General features: G+C 32.5%; 3 protein-coding genes across 4 annotated transcripts in view; all 3 read right to left on the bottom strand.

Moving 5' to 3' along the window:
* The window catches only part of LOC111639704 (tyrosine-protein phosphatase non-receptor type 11-like), a 20,088-nt gene extending 14,502 nt beyond the window's left edge, over positions 1–5,586 (bottom strand). Inside the window, exons 1-2 of one of the 2 annotated variants that reach the window (XM_023385633.1) lie at positions 5,505–5,586; positions 5,221–5,402 (exon numbers count right to left, since the gene is read on the bottom strand). In XM_023385633.1, coding sequence (XP_023241401.1) covers positions 5,221–5,234 — 14 coding nt within the window. In that variant the 5' untranslated portion in view covers positions 5,235–5,402; positions 5,505–5,586. Of the gene's footprint in view, positions 1–5,220 lie in introns of both variants that reach the window. The other variant, XM_023385632.1, reaches the window with a different exon arrangement.
* Positions 5,587–5,681: 95 nt separating this feature from the next.
* Positions 5,682–7,465, bottom strand: LOC111639699 (tyrosine-protein phosphatase non-receptor type 11-like). Its single transcript, XM_023385619.1, has 3 exons — positions 7,434–7,465; positions 6,670–6,801; positions 5,682–6,450 (listed from the first exon to the last, which is right to left on the bottom strand). Exons 1-3 carry the CDS (start codon positions 7,463–7,465, stop codon positions 6,252–6,254), a joined length of 363 nt encoding a protein of 120 aa, XP_023241387.1. The 3' UTR covers positions 5,682–6,251.
* Positions 7,466–9,498: 2,033 nt separating this feature from the next.
* LOC111639698 (anoctamin-7-like) overlaps positions 9,499–16,179 on the bottom strand; it is a 35,570-nt gene continuing 28,889 nt past the window's right edge. The window contains exons 13-15 of the mRNA XM_023385618.1: positions 15,408–15,502; positions 13,173–13,304; positions 9,499–10,816 (exon numbers count right to left, since the gene is read on the bottom strand). Of these exons, the coding sequence (XP_023241386.1) occupies positions 10,754–10,816; positions 13,173–13,304; positions 15,408–15,502 (290 nt within the window). The 3' untranslated portion in view covers positions 9,499–10,753. The remainder of the gene's footprint in view (positions 10,817–13,172; positions 13,305–15,407; positions 15,503–16,179) is intronic.

Here is a 16,179-nt window from a genome sequence, read left to right as displayed (position 1 = left end):
ACGAAAACCAGCTTTAAGCAACGGCGTAGTCGAACGGTACACACTCGGTAAGTAATCCTATAATTTTTTGTTTATAGCATAGTTTATACGGATTATTCCCAAAAAATTATGTGTTTTGGAAATGTTGAGTGGAATTAGTCTAGAATCGGTTAATTTTATAGAAGAAAACCTTTCGAACAGCCTTAGTCCGTAAAGTTCCCACCTATTGGGCTGCGATTGGCTCATGTATTTAATCATTCCTACAACGTAAAATTCGATTAGCGTGGAACGTATCTAAGCATTATAGGGGGGTCTACTGTATTTTTTATTGTCTATTTTTTATTGTATTTTATTTACTATTTTTTTATTGTCTACTGTACTTATTTTTATGTACATTTCTTTACAGAGATATATTAAATTATAATTTTCTTTAAAAGTATATTTGTACAATTGAAGAATATTTTGTACCAGGTATGTACCGATACATCCACCACACATTTTATGTCACCAAGTAAGTTTTTATTATTTTATTTTTAATTGTAGCCCTTATATCGTGGCTAGCAATTTGGAATGTAATTTTGATATTAAAAATACATTTAGAAAAGTCTGCGGTTTTTACTGGCTTATCGAATAAACGATACAAATGGACCCTAGACCATCACTGACGAGCGATTGACTGATTGCCCCTGGTTGTTGGCTTCTTACAGAAACACAGCTTCCCTATCATCAAATGTCACGGCACGCCACTGAAACAAACCAATATTATTGTTTTATATATTCCAAAATAACAAAGGAATAGATGAATTCCACAGATGCAAATTGCATTATGTAGACATTGAGCTTTAGATGCATTGTAACTGAAATTTGATCTCAAATGGCTTCAAACTTTCGATAATGACTATCTAAAATGATAATGAATATCTAAATTTTTATCAAAGAAACAAACAAAATTAGTATGAAGATAAAAAAATTATACATAGTTACAATTCACAGACAGTCTTTCAGATTTTTCAAAAGTTTGCTTTAAAATAAATCAAAACTGTGAAACACTGATTCACCAAAATGAATGTAAAGCTGTTTTTCAAAGCATGGTCCTTAGACCACTGGTCCACGAACAAGCACACAGACTGATCAGCAAAATGCAATTCTATGCTATTTAACCAGAAAAACATAGATGTTATGCTATGTTACCAGCTAGAGAAAATATTGTGGCACACAATCTATAGTTTCCTAAGCCTTTTAAGATGATATTTGCAGGATAAGAAGTGGATCGTATCATAGGTGATCTGTGGTTTATCCGTGACTTGGTTTAAGTGGTCCACAGATTAATAACTTTGAGAATTGCTGACATAGAATAATTCCGTGGATATCCATCAATGAGCAAAAGATCTGTGAGCAAACAATGAATCCAAAATCATGTGACTTTGGCAAACAAGTAAAAAAATTTAAATAAGACAGTAAGTATAAAAGTATGACTTAAAGCAATCAAAAGATCTGCAACGTTCTATCAAAAGGAAGTGAAACATTCAGCCACTGTTTTGAGTAATAAAGTAAAAATCTTTATATTTGCATACTTTAATACATGTGCAGTAGATTGTGTTTGAGATAGCTGAGTATGAATTTCCATTTTTATCCTCAAATTGATACATACCAATAAACTTTTCATGCAGAGTGCAAATTGACACCATTTTCTGCCAATATACAAATTAAATTACTTGCATAGCTACTGTAAATAATTGTTTAAAGTTAATATACCTCAAAATCAGCTTTAGTTCCTAAGTAACTGAAGATTACAAAGAAAAGTAAATATACAACTATAATGCTACCATAGGTATGACAATGAATGATTCTGTACAAAATTCTACTAAAGTTTCACTACATTAATAGTGTTTATCTTCCATATATTAGGATGCTATAGAATATAAATTATGCTCCACAACATGTTGGATATAGATTGTATTGATTAAAATGCACCTATGAATTCTTACTTAAAGAATTACTTTTTACTTAAAATAATGTCAAATAAAAATATTTTTTAAAAATTAATTTGATTAAATATAGATATATATTTAAATTAGTTCTTCCAATAAATCAACTTAGCAAATACAAAATTGTTGTTTTTAATATTCTCTTATAGCACACATTAGGTTATTAATGAAAAATCAATAGAAAATCTCAAGCATTTCTGCTTACAATTAATTTTGAAAGTCATTTCAGAAAGGACAAGTCTCCTAGACTTCTGACTAGAATCCATCTCCGTTTTAATCTGTTGATTATTACATATTATTATTGGAAATAGCGACAGAATTCGAGAGAAAGATGTTGCAGTTCTAATTTCTCCGCAATATCCTAAAAAAATGTAATTTTCTATGTGAAAATTCAGTCACAAGAACCTGTAGTGCCTTATTTAATGATTAAAAAAAATTAACTTTGGAGACGAATACATCCAATTAAGAGAGAATATTGATATTTAAAGAACTAGCAACTATTTAGGTTGTGTTAAGATTGATGAGTCATAAGCAATTTAGCAAATTAAATCCCCGGTCGAGCTTGGCAACCAAGCACGAGTGACTGCAAATTTACTTAATAATGTCGTTCTAAAACTATATTGTAATTTTTAAATATATAAAGATACCACTTTAAAAGAATGTTTAAATAAATTAATTTTATTTCTTTAAGATAGTTTTTTTAATTAATTAATGATTCATGTGTCTAGAAGACTAATTTTTAAAGTAATTAAGAAAATATGTTTATATTAAAGCTCTAGATAAGTTCTAAGAATGAAGAATGTTGTTGTACATAACTCATTGAAGAGAATAAGGCAAAATATAGGGTAATTTGCTGATAAATAATGTAATTTTTTTATATTAATAGTACAGTACATATCAAAACATGATAGAACAATTATATATTAATTATACACTTTATATATTTTAAAATATTCAAAAAATTAATTTAATTAATGTAAAATTTATTGTCCAATTTATGTGTAAATTCTTGATATGCATTAAGCAATTGAAGATTTTGTAGTATAACACGGCATAGCAATAAAAATAACGCTCGGCAAAGAAATCATAGAAGCTCATTTCTGCCTTATTTATAATTTATGAAGCAGAGCAATGACTATCTTGGTTAAATTAACATTCCTTTCCAGAAAAGTTTGGGAATTTTAGTTATGCAAGAAGAAAACTAAGATATTAAGCTGGAATATCCACACATTGCTATCACAGACAAGAACTTAATGAATATGTAGCATCACCCACTTTCAAAATCCAATTTAGTACCTCTAAGAGTAAAAAAGAACCACAAATAAATAGTGAAGTGCAAAAGCAACAAAAAATTATTATATACTTTTTCCCAGTTACAGAAGCAAGTTTTGAAAGATTGCAATCACATGCAAGCCTCTACTCAGATGATATGAAATCATCATCATTGTGACAGTACAAACATACATTTGCTTTGTCACCTGGAATATATGCCATATATCATTAAGATATAGCAAATCTATCTGCATCAAGATGATTATTTTATACTTATGAGTATTTGAACTTGACATTAACAGCTGATAATACGTAAGACAAAGCCGCACTCTCTATTTATACAATTGAACATACTCTATATATCAATGTGGATTTTATGCTTAAATGTAAGCATATGTTATTTTGAATGTACGTACATAACATTAGTATTGTGGATTACAATTACCTTTATCAAAAATATCCAAGATGAAATACATGTGTAATTAAGTAAATACACATGTATTTACTTAATGTGTAATTAAGTGTGTATTTACTTACATGTGTATTTACACATGTAAGTAAATACATATGTAATTTGTGCAAATAGTCCTTTTTGCTTAACTTACCTCTGCAGAAACACATTAATGCCAAAATAGGTTGCAGATAATCTTGAAAAACAAGCATATATTAGATCCGTATATAAGGAAAGTATTCAATCTATTAAATGCTTAAGTACATCTAACAGATAAATTAAGCACAAACACATATACTTGTTCTAATTATATCATTTCTAAACAAATCAGAAATCTAAAGACATTCTTAATTATATATTTGCAACAATGAATACAGTAATTTTTAAGAATTCATTTAAATTAATGTTTAGCATGATACGTATGCCAATGAAATATAAAAACACAATTAACTCAGGAAAGAAAAGCTCAACATAAATATGTGCATATGTAATATGAAATATACATTACTGTATTAGTAAAAATGGAGTTTATGTATTAACACATTATAAAAAGCCATACATCTCTACATACCAATAAAATTAATATGTGTAATAATATATTAACAAACCTCTTATGCATCAAATTAAGAAATCTTACCTAAAACGCATCACGGATATATTATTTCTTATGCATTAAACCAACATAATCTTGTTTCCAAACATCAGCATTTTGTTTCCATGGCACAAAGCGACCAAGAACAGAAAGTCACGTCGTCTCTAATTTCAGACGGGGCAGGACAGAACTGTCAACGGCCAGCAAATGCTGCGAAATTATCGATTTCACAGTATAAACTAAATAAAGATACATTTTTCTCCGACACTCGTCCAAAAATTTTACAAGTTCATTTCATCTTCCGACAAACTTGTCAAATCTTCATCATCGTACGACTCCGAATCGATATTTGAGAGCAACGACAGGAAAAGCGAACGATATCGCTTCCTGTCAACTTTCCACCACAAAATAACCAGCAGTGGGTCATAGCGGTAATAGAATAACCGGCTACGACCAACGACGTCGTTCACCGCTATTGTGGCATTACCAGTTAGAATTTCTAAGCGTGCTCTTTGATGTTTAACGCGTAGAAACCTGGAAAATTCCACGCGGTCCTCCTATCGGTCGGGTGCAAACCACTAGCGTTCGGTGGCTCGATCCACTCGTTCATTACTGGACTTTTAAAGCAACGTTAAGGCATCCGTTATATATTAATTTAATGCAATTTTGCTTTAAATAGCTCAAATAAGCAATAAATGCTACCCGAATAACAATCACTCACATGGATAATTATGTTATAAACATGAAGTGATGTCCAAAATGCAAAATAAATACAGAAAACATAGATAATGGGAAGAAATCACGCCTTTCTCAGTTGCATTTTTCATTCATTTCATGCATTTTGCACTTAATTAATTTAATTAGCAGCATATCTTTCAATGTAAACAGTAAGAAGTCATGTGCTTACTAACTTAGTGAATAAAACTGTTTATATTTACCTTCTAGAAGTCATTTCTTGTTAATTTAACTCCCAATTTCCGTTTATAACCTCATTAAAAACCGGAAAAGCGCATGAAAATGTCGTAGAGCTTCATGATTTAGCAGAAACCAACACCCTTCGATGCAACAACTGCACTCATTTATTCCCATAGAAGTAACAGCTTACACGACACGATGCTACCTAAGTAATCAATTTCAATCATAAAAACATTTCTCGACAGTCGTTGCTATTCCAGTTATTTTATTATTACTGTAAATAATTTATCCATATTAAATAAAATACCCGGTTGACATGTTGATTCGTAGAATAAAAAAAATAATAAAAGATCGTTAATCATTCGGGAAATACCGTTACATTGCCGATTGTGGCTCCTCTAGTGTTGAATTTTTAAATATTTTCCCATCTAGTTTTTTTCATTTCAATGTAATTTAATTTAAANTTACATCGCTTCTTCTTGTGTTTGTTCTATGGTGTGCTCATAATTCGATCATGTGTTCGTTGTCCGAACATAAAAATCTTTCGCGAAAGTGTTCGTTATCCGATCTGTTCGTTAACCGATCTGTACATTAAAAAGTGCATGATGCTAACATCAGCTTTGGGAACCATAAATACATACATTGATTCATCAATATTAAAAACAGGTTTATCTTAAAGCCAAACAATTGCTAAATTATATCAGTCTATATTACTAATAGATAAGATATGGCACCTAAGTACTTAGCATTTAATTAATAATAGCAGTAGTAATACAGCTCGATATAATTCGGCAATCATTCGACTTTAATATATAACTATTGGGTTTGGATGTTTATATTTGTATATATACAGTAGGTTTGTCTTTAACTACTTTTATGTCATTATGTTACTAACAATAGAAAATATAACTGAAAATAAACTGAAGAAGATGCAGAAACATCTCTGATTAGGATCCTATGACAATCTGTTTATTCATTGTTTTCCAAATTAAACTATTTTCACATATCAACAAAAACTGAAATATCTTTAGAATAAAAAAATTTGAAAATTCATTCACCTTTCAGTGGTGGGATCCGCACAGACAAGAGGATACTTTAGTTCAATAATTTCACCATTTTTTTCTCGTAGCTGTCCCTGCTTTTCCATATAATACTGCACCAATTCAGCTAGCGTGGCAAACTTCTCCCCTCCATAAAGATCATAGTAGTCGCCAGTGTTTTGAATTTTGATATGTGTCACCTCACCATTTCGTCTATAATTAGAAAATATTTTTTTCAAAACAATAGTGTTGCAAATTAAAATGTTAATTATATCTTAATATATATCCCTATTATTGATGTCAACAAAATTTTTAAGGATTGTATAATTATTAACTGTTTATCAGTGAGTGAGAAAACAAAAATTTTGGTATAAAATTATGAAATAACAAACACTAAATTTACACAGTGTTAATCAAATTTTATTTCCTTACCGAACAGATAATGTAAAATCTCCCGGATTGGACTTGCTGGGACGAGCTATAAAGCTACCATCAAATCCCCTCTCGGTCAGCAGTCTCTCTGCTCCGATTCTTGAGATGTTTGGATGAAACCAGCGACTGTAACTAAATTAAATGAATGTAAATTATTAACATAAAGTGATGTTTGTTCAAATCTATTATAATTACTAAAATAAATTGAACACTTATTGAGAGAGGAGTCATAATATAGAATAAATCAAAGAATAAGGTTCTATTGAATAAATCTATTAAACTTTCCTCTTGTAATCTGTTCATCAACCTACAAAACAAACGATTGAAAGCTAAACTTGTTGTATGCTATTAAATTGTAAGCTCTGAATTGAATGATACAGAATAAATTTAAAATTTGTTATCAGTTTTTTGCTACTTTCCAATCATATATCCAACAATTTCATTAAAGATTGCAACATAAGGTAAAACATAGCAGATTCAAAATTTCACAGCTCCCTTAAAAAACAATCCAGAAAAGATTTGAATGAACAGAATTTGAACCTCTTCTGGGCCATTCTACAAAAGAGTCGTGGTATTTTTGAATCCACAATGCCTACAAAAGAATGAGCCAGTGAGGTCTGAATACTGCTCCAAATCATTCCTTCCTCTTAAAGGTTTCTAAAATTATTAAAATACAAGAATACGATTTTCAACATCTATATTCCAAATTATATAATAAATTATGCAATTTTCAACCTAGCAATACTTAATTTTTATTTAAATACCAAAAAAATTGGCTTGCAATAAATTTTGGCATTTTATTCTTCAGAACTAAAAGATAACATTTGAAATTTTAAATATAATCTCAAAGAATATTCATCTACAAACAAGGAAAAAGTAGAAATTAAACAAAAACTTGATAAGAAATAGGAAGCTTTGATTCATCATCTGGATAAATTTATATGATTTTGTTTTATTGCTTCCTTGATAAACATTTACTTAAACTGTATTTATTCTGCTTATCTTTTGCTTATTTAAACAGCCACAAAGTTACTATTAAGTAAACAAAAGACAATTTATCTAAACTGAAATGTGTTAATCTGCTTATTTATTTATTCGTTATTCAAAAGCACTTCTTATGTTCAATTTATATTGATTTAAGACTAAAGTTTCCAAAGCCTGGTCAAAATACAATTGACCAGGCTTTGGAAACTTTATTTATTGACTGTTTGTAAATTTTTTAATTTGTATTTAAAAGTATTAATGCTTCCAAAAATAGGCCAAAATTGTCAGAATAATTTGTTTATTCTTCTAGTGACCTGGTCAACCAAATTTTAATGCCTTTGCATAAGATACTATCCTGGTTTTTTGGTGTGGACTAAAGAATTTATGTATTTCTAATCAGATTCTACAAAAACTAGTAGTTACAGAAATGGCTTGGAATGATATTCTTAATATTTTTAATCATCTATCTTGCTTCTAATATGGTATAAGGCCAGAAATGTCATTTTTGACCTTCAAATGGCTGTAGAGATGTAAGTTAAGGACCTTGGGTGGATGCTACACGTATACTGCATCCAATTCTATCCAGGACCAGTTCTGTGCCTGCTAGGTATTTGGCCACCCTCACCCAATTACGCGAATCACGAGTAGATTTATAACTTAACCCAACCAATAGGAATTTGCTGGTATGTTTTTATGATAGTTCTGTATAGTTGACAGGGGTTTAAAAAAAATCCATTAAAATATTTGATATTTTTATTCCGCTCCCCGATTTTATATTACTCACGGATTTCAATGTTAAACAGGTGATATTACGATTTCGTATATCCCATCTTTAAGGGGATGTAAAAAAAAACGTGTACAGTTCTTGTATAATGTTAAAAAATTAACTGTTACTTTGACAGCATCATTTACAACTAAATTTAACGAATGAGAGAGATGCACGAGGTACAGAAAAAGCTCTAGAATATATTTTCCTTACATTTAAAATTTATGTATCTGTTTGTCATAAAAATTTGTCTTTCCACTTGTTTCCCAAGACTACAAATATTCGAGTACGAAGTAACCGCTTTTGACTTATTTCTACTTAAGTAGTAGTTAAATAATTAAGCGATTAGGGAACTGGGGACATAAACAAAACCCCGATGAAAGAGCCAAAATTTTACTTAAACAAAAGCTTAATCGAACAATCTCCAGCCGAGTACNGTTAAATAATTAAGCGATTAGGGAACTGGGGACATAAACAAAACCCCGATGAAAGAGCCAAAATTTTACTTAAACAAAAGCTTAATCGAACAATCTCCAGCCGAGTACGGTGGAGACTGATTTCTTCATATTATTAATGTAATAAAGACAGAAATTTTTCCGGTTTGACAAGAGTGACCGAAAAGTTGTAAATTTTGGAAATTTCCGAGGACACTCGGTCCTAAAACAAATTAGCTAGAAAACAAATGACTATTAAGTTTAACATATTTAGATTTTTACAGCTATGGTGAGAAACGTTTAAAATCTACAATGGCCCCGTCGCGTCCTATGAGATATACTAGTGATGTAACAAAAGAGGTATTTGACATTGACCGGTATCGGCACCCTGGAGATTTGGCAGTCCGCATTTATGCACACTCTGCAATCGTCTTCGATTTCATCCATTAGCCACTATTTGACTAAGTGCATTGTTTTAAGATTTAAAAAGTAAAGAATACAGTCGACCCCCCTATAACGCGCGTTCCTATAACGGAAATTCCTATAACGTAGCGAAAAAATTGTAGCAACATTCGTATAAAGTACCTCCTATAACGTCGTTTCTCACCATATTAGATAGAATCTGGACCAATAGTNAATACGGATCATACTTTAAAGATGGACAACACACGCTTAATTTTTCTCTGTATATATATACGGTATATTTATATATTAGTATAATGTTACATACTGTAAACATATTTCGGTATATACATCTGCATAAACCAGAAAATATTTATTTACAAACTGTACAAATCCTCAACGAAGCAGAGGAGGAAACTATAGAGAAATACAAAGCTTGATTTTTACGAAATTTTCCTGATATATAGAGAGAATTTCACTTTAGATGCACAAAATTTTAATAATTTCTTTGTCACGACAGTGCATATCACATAGGAAAATTGGCTGCAAAATACATGTTTTTATATATATATATATATTTATAAAAGGGAAAGCTGCCTTAAATGACCCTTAAAAGAATCATTTGTATAGGGCGTAGGAGGGCCTCGATTGAAATGAAGCAATCACCTACTTAAAAAATAGTTTTTTCTTCGATTAAATTTGGCAAGACCAACTTCCAAGTTTTAGGAAAATTGGTACAGAGTAGCAGCCTTTATAGAAGTTTAAGGATTAATCCTTAAGGATAAACAACAGTTGGGGCATTTTAAAGCAACCAGAACGTAGTGGGATGTCATGAAATTCAAATTTACAACCAATTGCTGGTGTTAATGCATATCCAATTCATTGTAACTCCGCCATCGTTGCGTGTATATCAGCGAAAAAATAAGTAACATCGACTTTCCGTAGACGAAATTATGCAAATTATGCATAAATAAAATCGACAAAGAAAATGCTACAGTGGTGGAGAAGTAAGTGTTTTCAGCAATTTTTTTTAACTTTGCATGATTCTTTAATGTATATTTGACGTGGCCGAGTGGTATATTGTCGACTCAGCTTCCAACGCTAGGGTACCGTATCGAGCCCCATCAATAATTAATTTTTCTCGGATCTTTTTTGTAAAAATTGAGATTATAAAGGGTCAATTTGCAAAATTTACAAAAGTTTCGAGTATATTAAATACTTAAAAACTGAAGTTTTAATATATTCTTCATCCAGTTTATCTATAAATTGAAATTATCTAAACTATCTCCACCACTGGTTTGCACTATAAAACATTCATTATGTATAATAATTATTCTCTGAAAGACAGATGAGTCTATCATCCAGATGAAGATTACTTATAATGTTAAATCTGCTAGGAAGGTAACAATAAAATGATTTTGTCGATAAACATTTCAGTAAAGCAAGTATTGAAGAAGACTTTGAATTAATCATATGTTATTAGAGAGAGTGGATGATTTTATGCACTCGTTCCATGATTAGAAAAATCTTCATCGTCATCATCATCTTTTCTTTGGGCAACCTGGAAAACCATGCGTAGTTTTTAATGATCGTATCGTAGAAGATAACGCATTCGCGAGCTATTTGACACGAAAACTTGAATTTTGGGAATTATTTCTGGAAGCACTTTTGGAAAGGACAGAGAGACTAATTTAGATTCTCTGTCCTTTCCTGAAATTTCTATTAAATTTCAGTGTTTTTCTACGTATTGATTAAAAATATATGCGTACAGTACATACAGTTCATACATAAGAATACAAAAAGTGCCTACAAGATCGACAATACATAAATCATAGACGTACTTGTATACTGTATAACAGATAATAAGCAGGCATTGATAAGATACAAAATACTATACACACATCACAAACAAAAATTTACATATAAACATGCTGGCAAAACAGACTTTACATACATTGACTAAACGTGTAAACACAAACGAACACATGTATTGTTTATACATAGAGTATACGCTCTCAAACATATAGGGCGCAAAACTTTAAACTTTAGTAACTTTTCAGCTATATGCGATTTAAAAACAGTTCAAAAAGCACATTACATTATACAGAATTTATTGCCATTTAATGAATTAGGTTTTCAAAATGACTACCTTCGCTCGCAATAATAGTTTTTACCCGATTTTGAAACATTCAATAACGGTAATAAAGGTCTTTCTTGAAATTCCATTATTTTTTTTTTTTCTTATTGTGTCTATCAGCACTTCAATAGTTGTAGGAGCATTGTTATATACTCTGTTTATAAGATAGCCCCATAAAAAAAAATTACAAAATCACACGGGTTTAAGTCGGAGCTATAAGGCAACCACTCCACGCCACCGCTAACATATTTTTCATAATTTAATCCGATTACATGCTTCTTAAACATGCTGTAAAGGCTATTAATCATTTGCTTTGTGCGATGGGGCTTTGCGCCATCTTGCATAAATCAAGCACGCCGATGTTTATGCCCAACAAGCATTTTGGAATAAAACTTCTTTTTCAATAATTCAACATATACAGCAGAAATAACGTTCTTTTTAAAGAAAAATGGTTCAATAACTCTGCTCTGATGAAACATCAAATAGAAAATTAGATTTTTTATGATAATTTTTTAAAATAAACACATTGTTCTAAATTGAGTGCCACCAATTGAAAATGACTGTTAACATTAATCCAACGAGCTAGAATATACTACATAGATGGCTGAAGTGAAATTGAATACACGTCTGCCATTTTCCTTTTAGTCAAAGGGGAAGGCATTTGTGTTTTTAAGGGCAACGAACAGAAATATTCTGACTCGTCGATAGTTCTCGTCGTTGTCACCAAGATCACAGCCACTCTATGTAGTATTATTCTAGCTCACAACATTAATCAATCATTGACATTGAAAATGTAAAGATTGTTCTATAAAGTACTTTTTAAATTTTATTTCTATCTCATTCGGGTAAAAGTTATTAAAATTTAAAGTTTTGCGTGAATTAAAAATCACCCTGTAAACACGTAGCATAATAAGTGGCAAACTACACTACACATTTAATACTACACTTACTTATCAACATGCACTTAAATACACGTACACAATTTAATATATGAACGAACACAAATACAGTATATACAGAAAGTACAAATATACAGATAGCAAACATACAGTGTGCAGATATGTATAAATACTTAAGCAAACCAACATGCATGCATGCGCACACAATGTAGATAAACACATATACAGTAGACTCTCGATTATCCGGTATGCCAAAAATGCCTATGTATGAGTTACTTGAAGTTGTCACAAATCGTTTTATAAGCTATTGATCAGAGGATGGGAGAATGAGCAATATACTTTGCTGAACTATCGAGATTTTGTTCCTGCCGTGTGGACTCAAAAACGTGCTTTTTTCATATCCATTGTGGATTCTGCCAGACCCACAGTGGAGAGGAATGCACGACGAGGAATGGACCTAGGGTTTTCCGATGGCATGGATTCGATCCAGATCCTCCAGAGCAATAGAATGACACCACTTCGGCCATCCAGTCTTCTATATCCAAATTATTAACAGTAAGTTGCATGCGTTTTTTCTCTTCACGTTTCTATGAAAATTTACCTGTTCCATTTACTGAGCGCAGGACTTAAATGCTACTGAATTAACCGGAATGGCATTTTTCCCATTCATTCCAGATAATAAGTCTACCATACTGTATACATAAGCTAATAAATTTAATCACACAACACACGTAAATAGTGTATATTTATAGCAATATCACTAAATTAAACATTCAAAATTTCCTTCATCTCCAAGCAACACCCACTTCATTACAAAATCAGATAAGAAAATGTTGTTATTCAAGTGTTAATTGAACAGCATTAGTGTAAAATAACGTTACCTTCATAATGGTATCAGAGTCAGCGAGAGCTTGTTTCGCTAAATATCTTTCTCGTTTGATCTTCATTTCCAGTGTTTTCGGTATATCCGGCACCAAGACATCGATCATCTTGCACACAACAAACACTACGTGCTACAATGGAAGATAATCAAATTTTGTATTAACTATCTGTTTTTGTTTACTTCTCTCCATAAACTTTATTGCTTAAGAAGTTTGACGTGGCCGAGTGGTATATTGTCGACTCAGCTTCCAACGCTAGGGTACCGTATCGAGCCCCATCAATAATTAATTTTTCTCGGATCTTTTTATGTAAAAATTGAGATTATAAAGGGTCAATTTACAAAAGTTTCGAGTATATTAAATACTTAAAAACTGAAGTTTTAATATATTCTTCATCCAGTTTATCTATAAATTGAAATTATCTAAACTNTTCATTTATTATTAAAAAATACACGTATCCAAACGGTTACCGAACGGAGTTTGATAACCGTTGTGGTTTGAATATTAGAACAAAATATATATAAATATATTTAGCCTTAAAACAAATAGGGTTGGGCATCCGGCCGTAAAACCTATGCCAAAACTACTTGGAAGTAAGCTATAACTGTGTTAAAACGTCCCCCCAGAAATGGATTAAAAGCGATGCGCAGTCATGTCGCCCGAAAACTATGTCAAATGAGCTGAGGCTACCGAACCAAAAACGGGTTCGGATAAAGAAGTTAGTCCAGAAAGAGAAGAGGAAGAAGACAAGTATAAGAATAGGTACTTTAAACATCGGAACATTGAATGGGAAGAGTAGAGAGTTGGTGGATCTTATGCAAAGAAGGAGAGTGAACATTTTGCGCCTCCAAGATGGAAAGGAAATAAAGCTAAAAAACTTGGTAAAGGGTACAAGCTGTTTGTGAGTGGAGCGAACAAGGCAGGAAGGAATGGAGTCGGTATCGTAACTGATAAAGTTCAGAGACAGAGTCTGTCAGATTAAACGAAGGTGTGATAGAATTATGAGCGTTAAGTTGGACGTTGGTGGAATTTTCATTACGATTGTGTGTGTGTAGGCATCTCAGCCAGGTAGTGGTGAAGAAGAAAAGACAAACTTTTGGACAGATCTTGACCAAGTTATAATGTGTGTTCCTATGAACGAGAGATTAATCTGTGGGTGGGGTTTAAATGGTCATGTTGAGAAGAGGAAGAATGCGAAAATAAGAGTTCTTGGGCGGTGGGGTGTGGGAGAAAGAAATGGAGAGGAAGAAAGACTAGTCGATCATATGCTGTGGCTTTTGACCTTGCGATAGTTAACACCTACTTTGAGAAGAAAGCGAACCAACTGATTTCATACATGAGTGGAGGTATTTCCAACCAGATTGATTTTTTCTTGTGCCGCAGAAGACATCCGAGAAAAGTGAGAAACAGTAAGGTGTTAAATGGAGAAAGTGTTGCTGCACAACATAGAGTCCTCCTGGTGGATTGTGACTTTCTTATAGGCCATTGTAAGAATTGTGTTAGCCAGATTGAACAAAGGATCAAATGATGGAGATTGAAAGAGGAGGAATTAAGGAAAGAGTTTAAGGTAAGTGTCAAAAGAAATCTATTTTTTCGGATGATGTGCAAAAATGGTGATGGCTGAATAGTAATTGCATCTTGAAAGTTGGAGAAGAGATTTTGGGAAAAACTTCAGGGAAGAGATCGCCAGAAGGAAAGGAACTTTGGTGGTGGAATGCCGAGGTACAAGCCGCAGTTAAACAAAAGAAAGAGGCAATGAAAAGGTGGGATTTGATGAGAAGGACGGAAGATAAAGAAACTCACTATTTGGCAAATAAAATGATTAAAAATGTGGTGGCTATTACGAAAGCAAAGGCTTTAGAAGAGACTTATAAAGTTTTCGAAAGGAAAGGTGGTGAAAGGCAGTTGATGAGAATTGTCAAAGGAAGAGGTAAGGCATCAAAAGATTTTACCTCTATTAAACTGATTAAAGATGATAAAGGAGTGGTATTACAAGATTACCACAGAGTTAAGGAAAGATGGAAAGAGTATTTCAGGAATTTATTGAATGAAGAAAACCCCAGAATTTTATACGAGAATGAAGAGGCAAATGAAAGAGTGGTGCAAGATATTAGCAGAGAAGAAGTGGAAAGTGTGCTTAGAAAAATGAAGATGGGGAAAGCAGTAGGCACTGATCGGATTCGGGTTGAGGCTTGGCGAGGTTTGGGTAAGGAGGGAATTGATATCCTCTGGGACCTTATGACGAAACTCTGACAGCAGGAGACGATCCCAGATGAATGGAGGAAGAGCACTCTTGTGCCGGTCTTTAAAGGTAAAGGAGATGTACAAAACTGCGGATATTACAGAGGTATAAAGATATTGTCTCGTACTATGAAGATTTGGGAGAAAATTTTCGAAAGAAGGATTAGACAGGAATCTGAGATTGGAGAGGAATAGTTTTATGCCGGAAATGGTACGACTGATGCTATTTTTGTTTTGAAACATCTGATGGAAATGCACAGGGAAATACAGGAAGATTTGCACATGGTGCTCATAGATCTAGAAAAGGCGTATGATTGGGTACCAAGGTATGGAGATGTTTGAGGAAAAAGAATGTTCCAGAAAACTATGTTAGGCTCGTCAAAGAAATGTACGAAGGAGCGGAGACCCAAGTTAAGAGCAGTGTGGGCACTACAGAAGGGTTCTTCGTTAATGTTGATTTGCATCAGGGATCAGCCTTTACCCCTTATTTGTTTGACCCGATAATAGACGTGATGGTGTGTGACGTGAAGTGTGAGGCTCCGTGGAGTACGCTGTTTGCGGATGATATTGTGCCGTGTGAACTTTCCCAAACCAAGGCTGAGAAGAAACTGGAAGAGTGGAGGAAAGTTTTGGAAGAAAGGGGCATGAGGAATAGAAGAACTAAAATAGCTTATATGACTCTGAATGATAGGGACGAGTGTAATTATTAAAATCCAAAACGTGCCGCTCCCTTTGGTTCCGAGTTTTAAATATCTTGGGACATTTG

Source organism: Centruroides sculpturatus, unplaced genomic scaffold (assembly GCF_000671375.1).
Source record: "Centruroides sculpturatus isolate CEXI.00-Female unplaced genomic scaffold, Cexi_2.0 scaffold1113, whole genome shotgun sequence".
Lineage (NCBI taxonomy): Eukaryota > Metazoa > Arthropoda > Arachnida > Scorpiones > Buthidae > Centruroides > Centruroides sculpturatus.
This window is presented reverse-complemented; position numbering and strand designations above follow the sequence as displayed.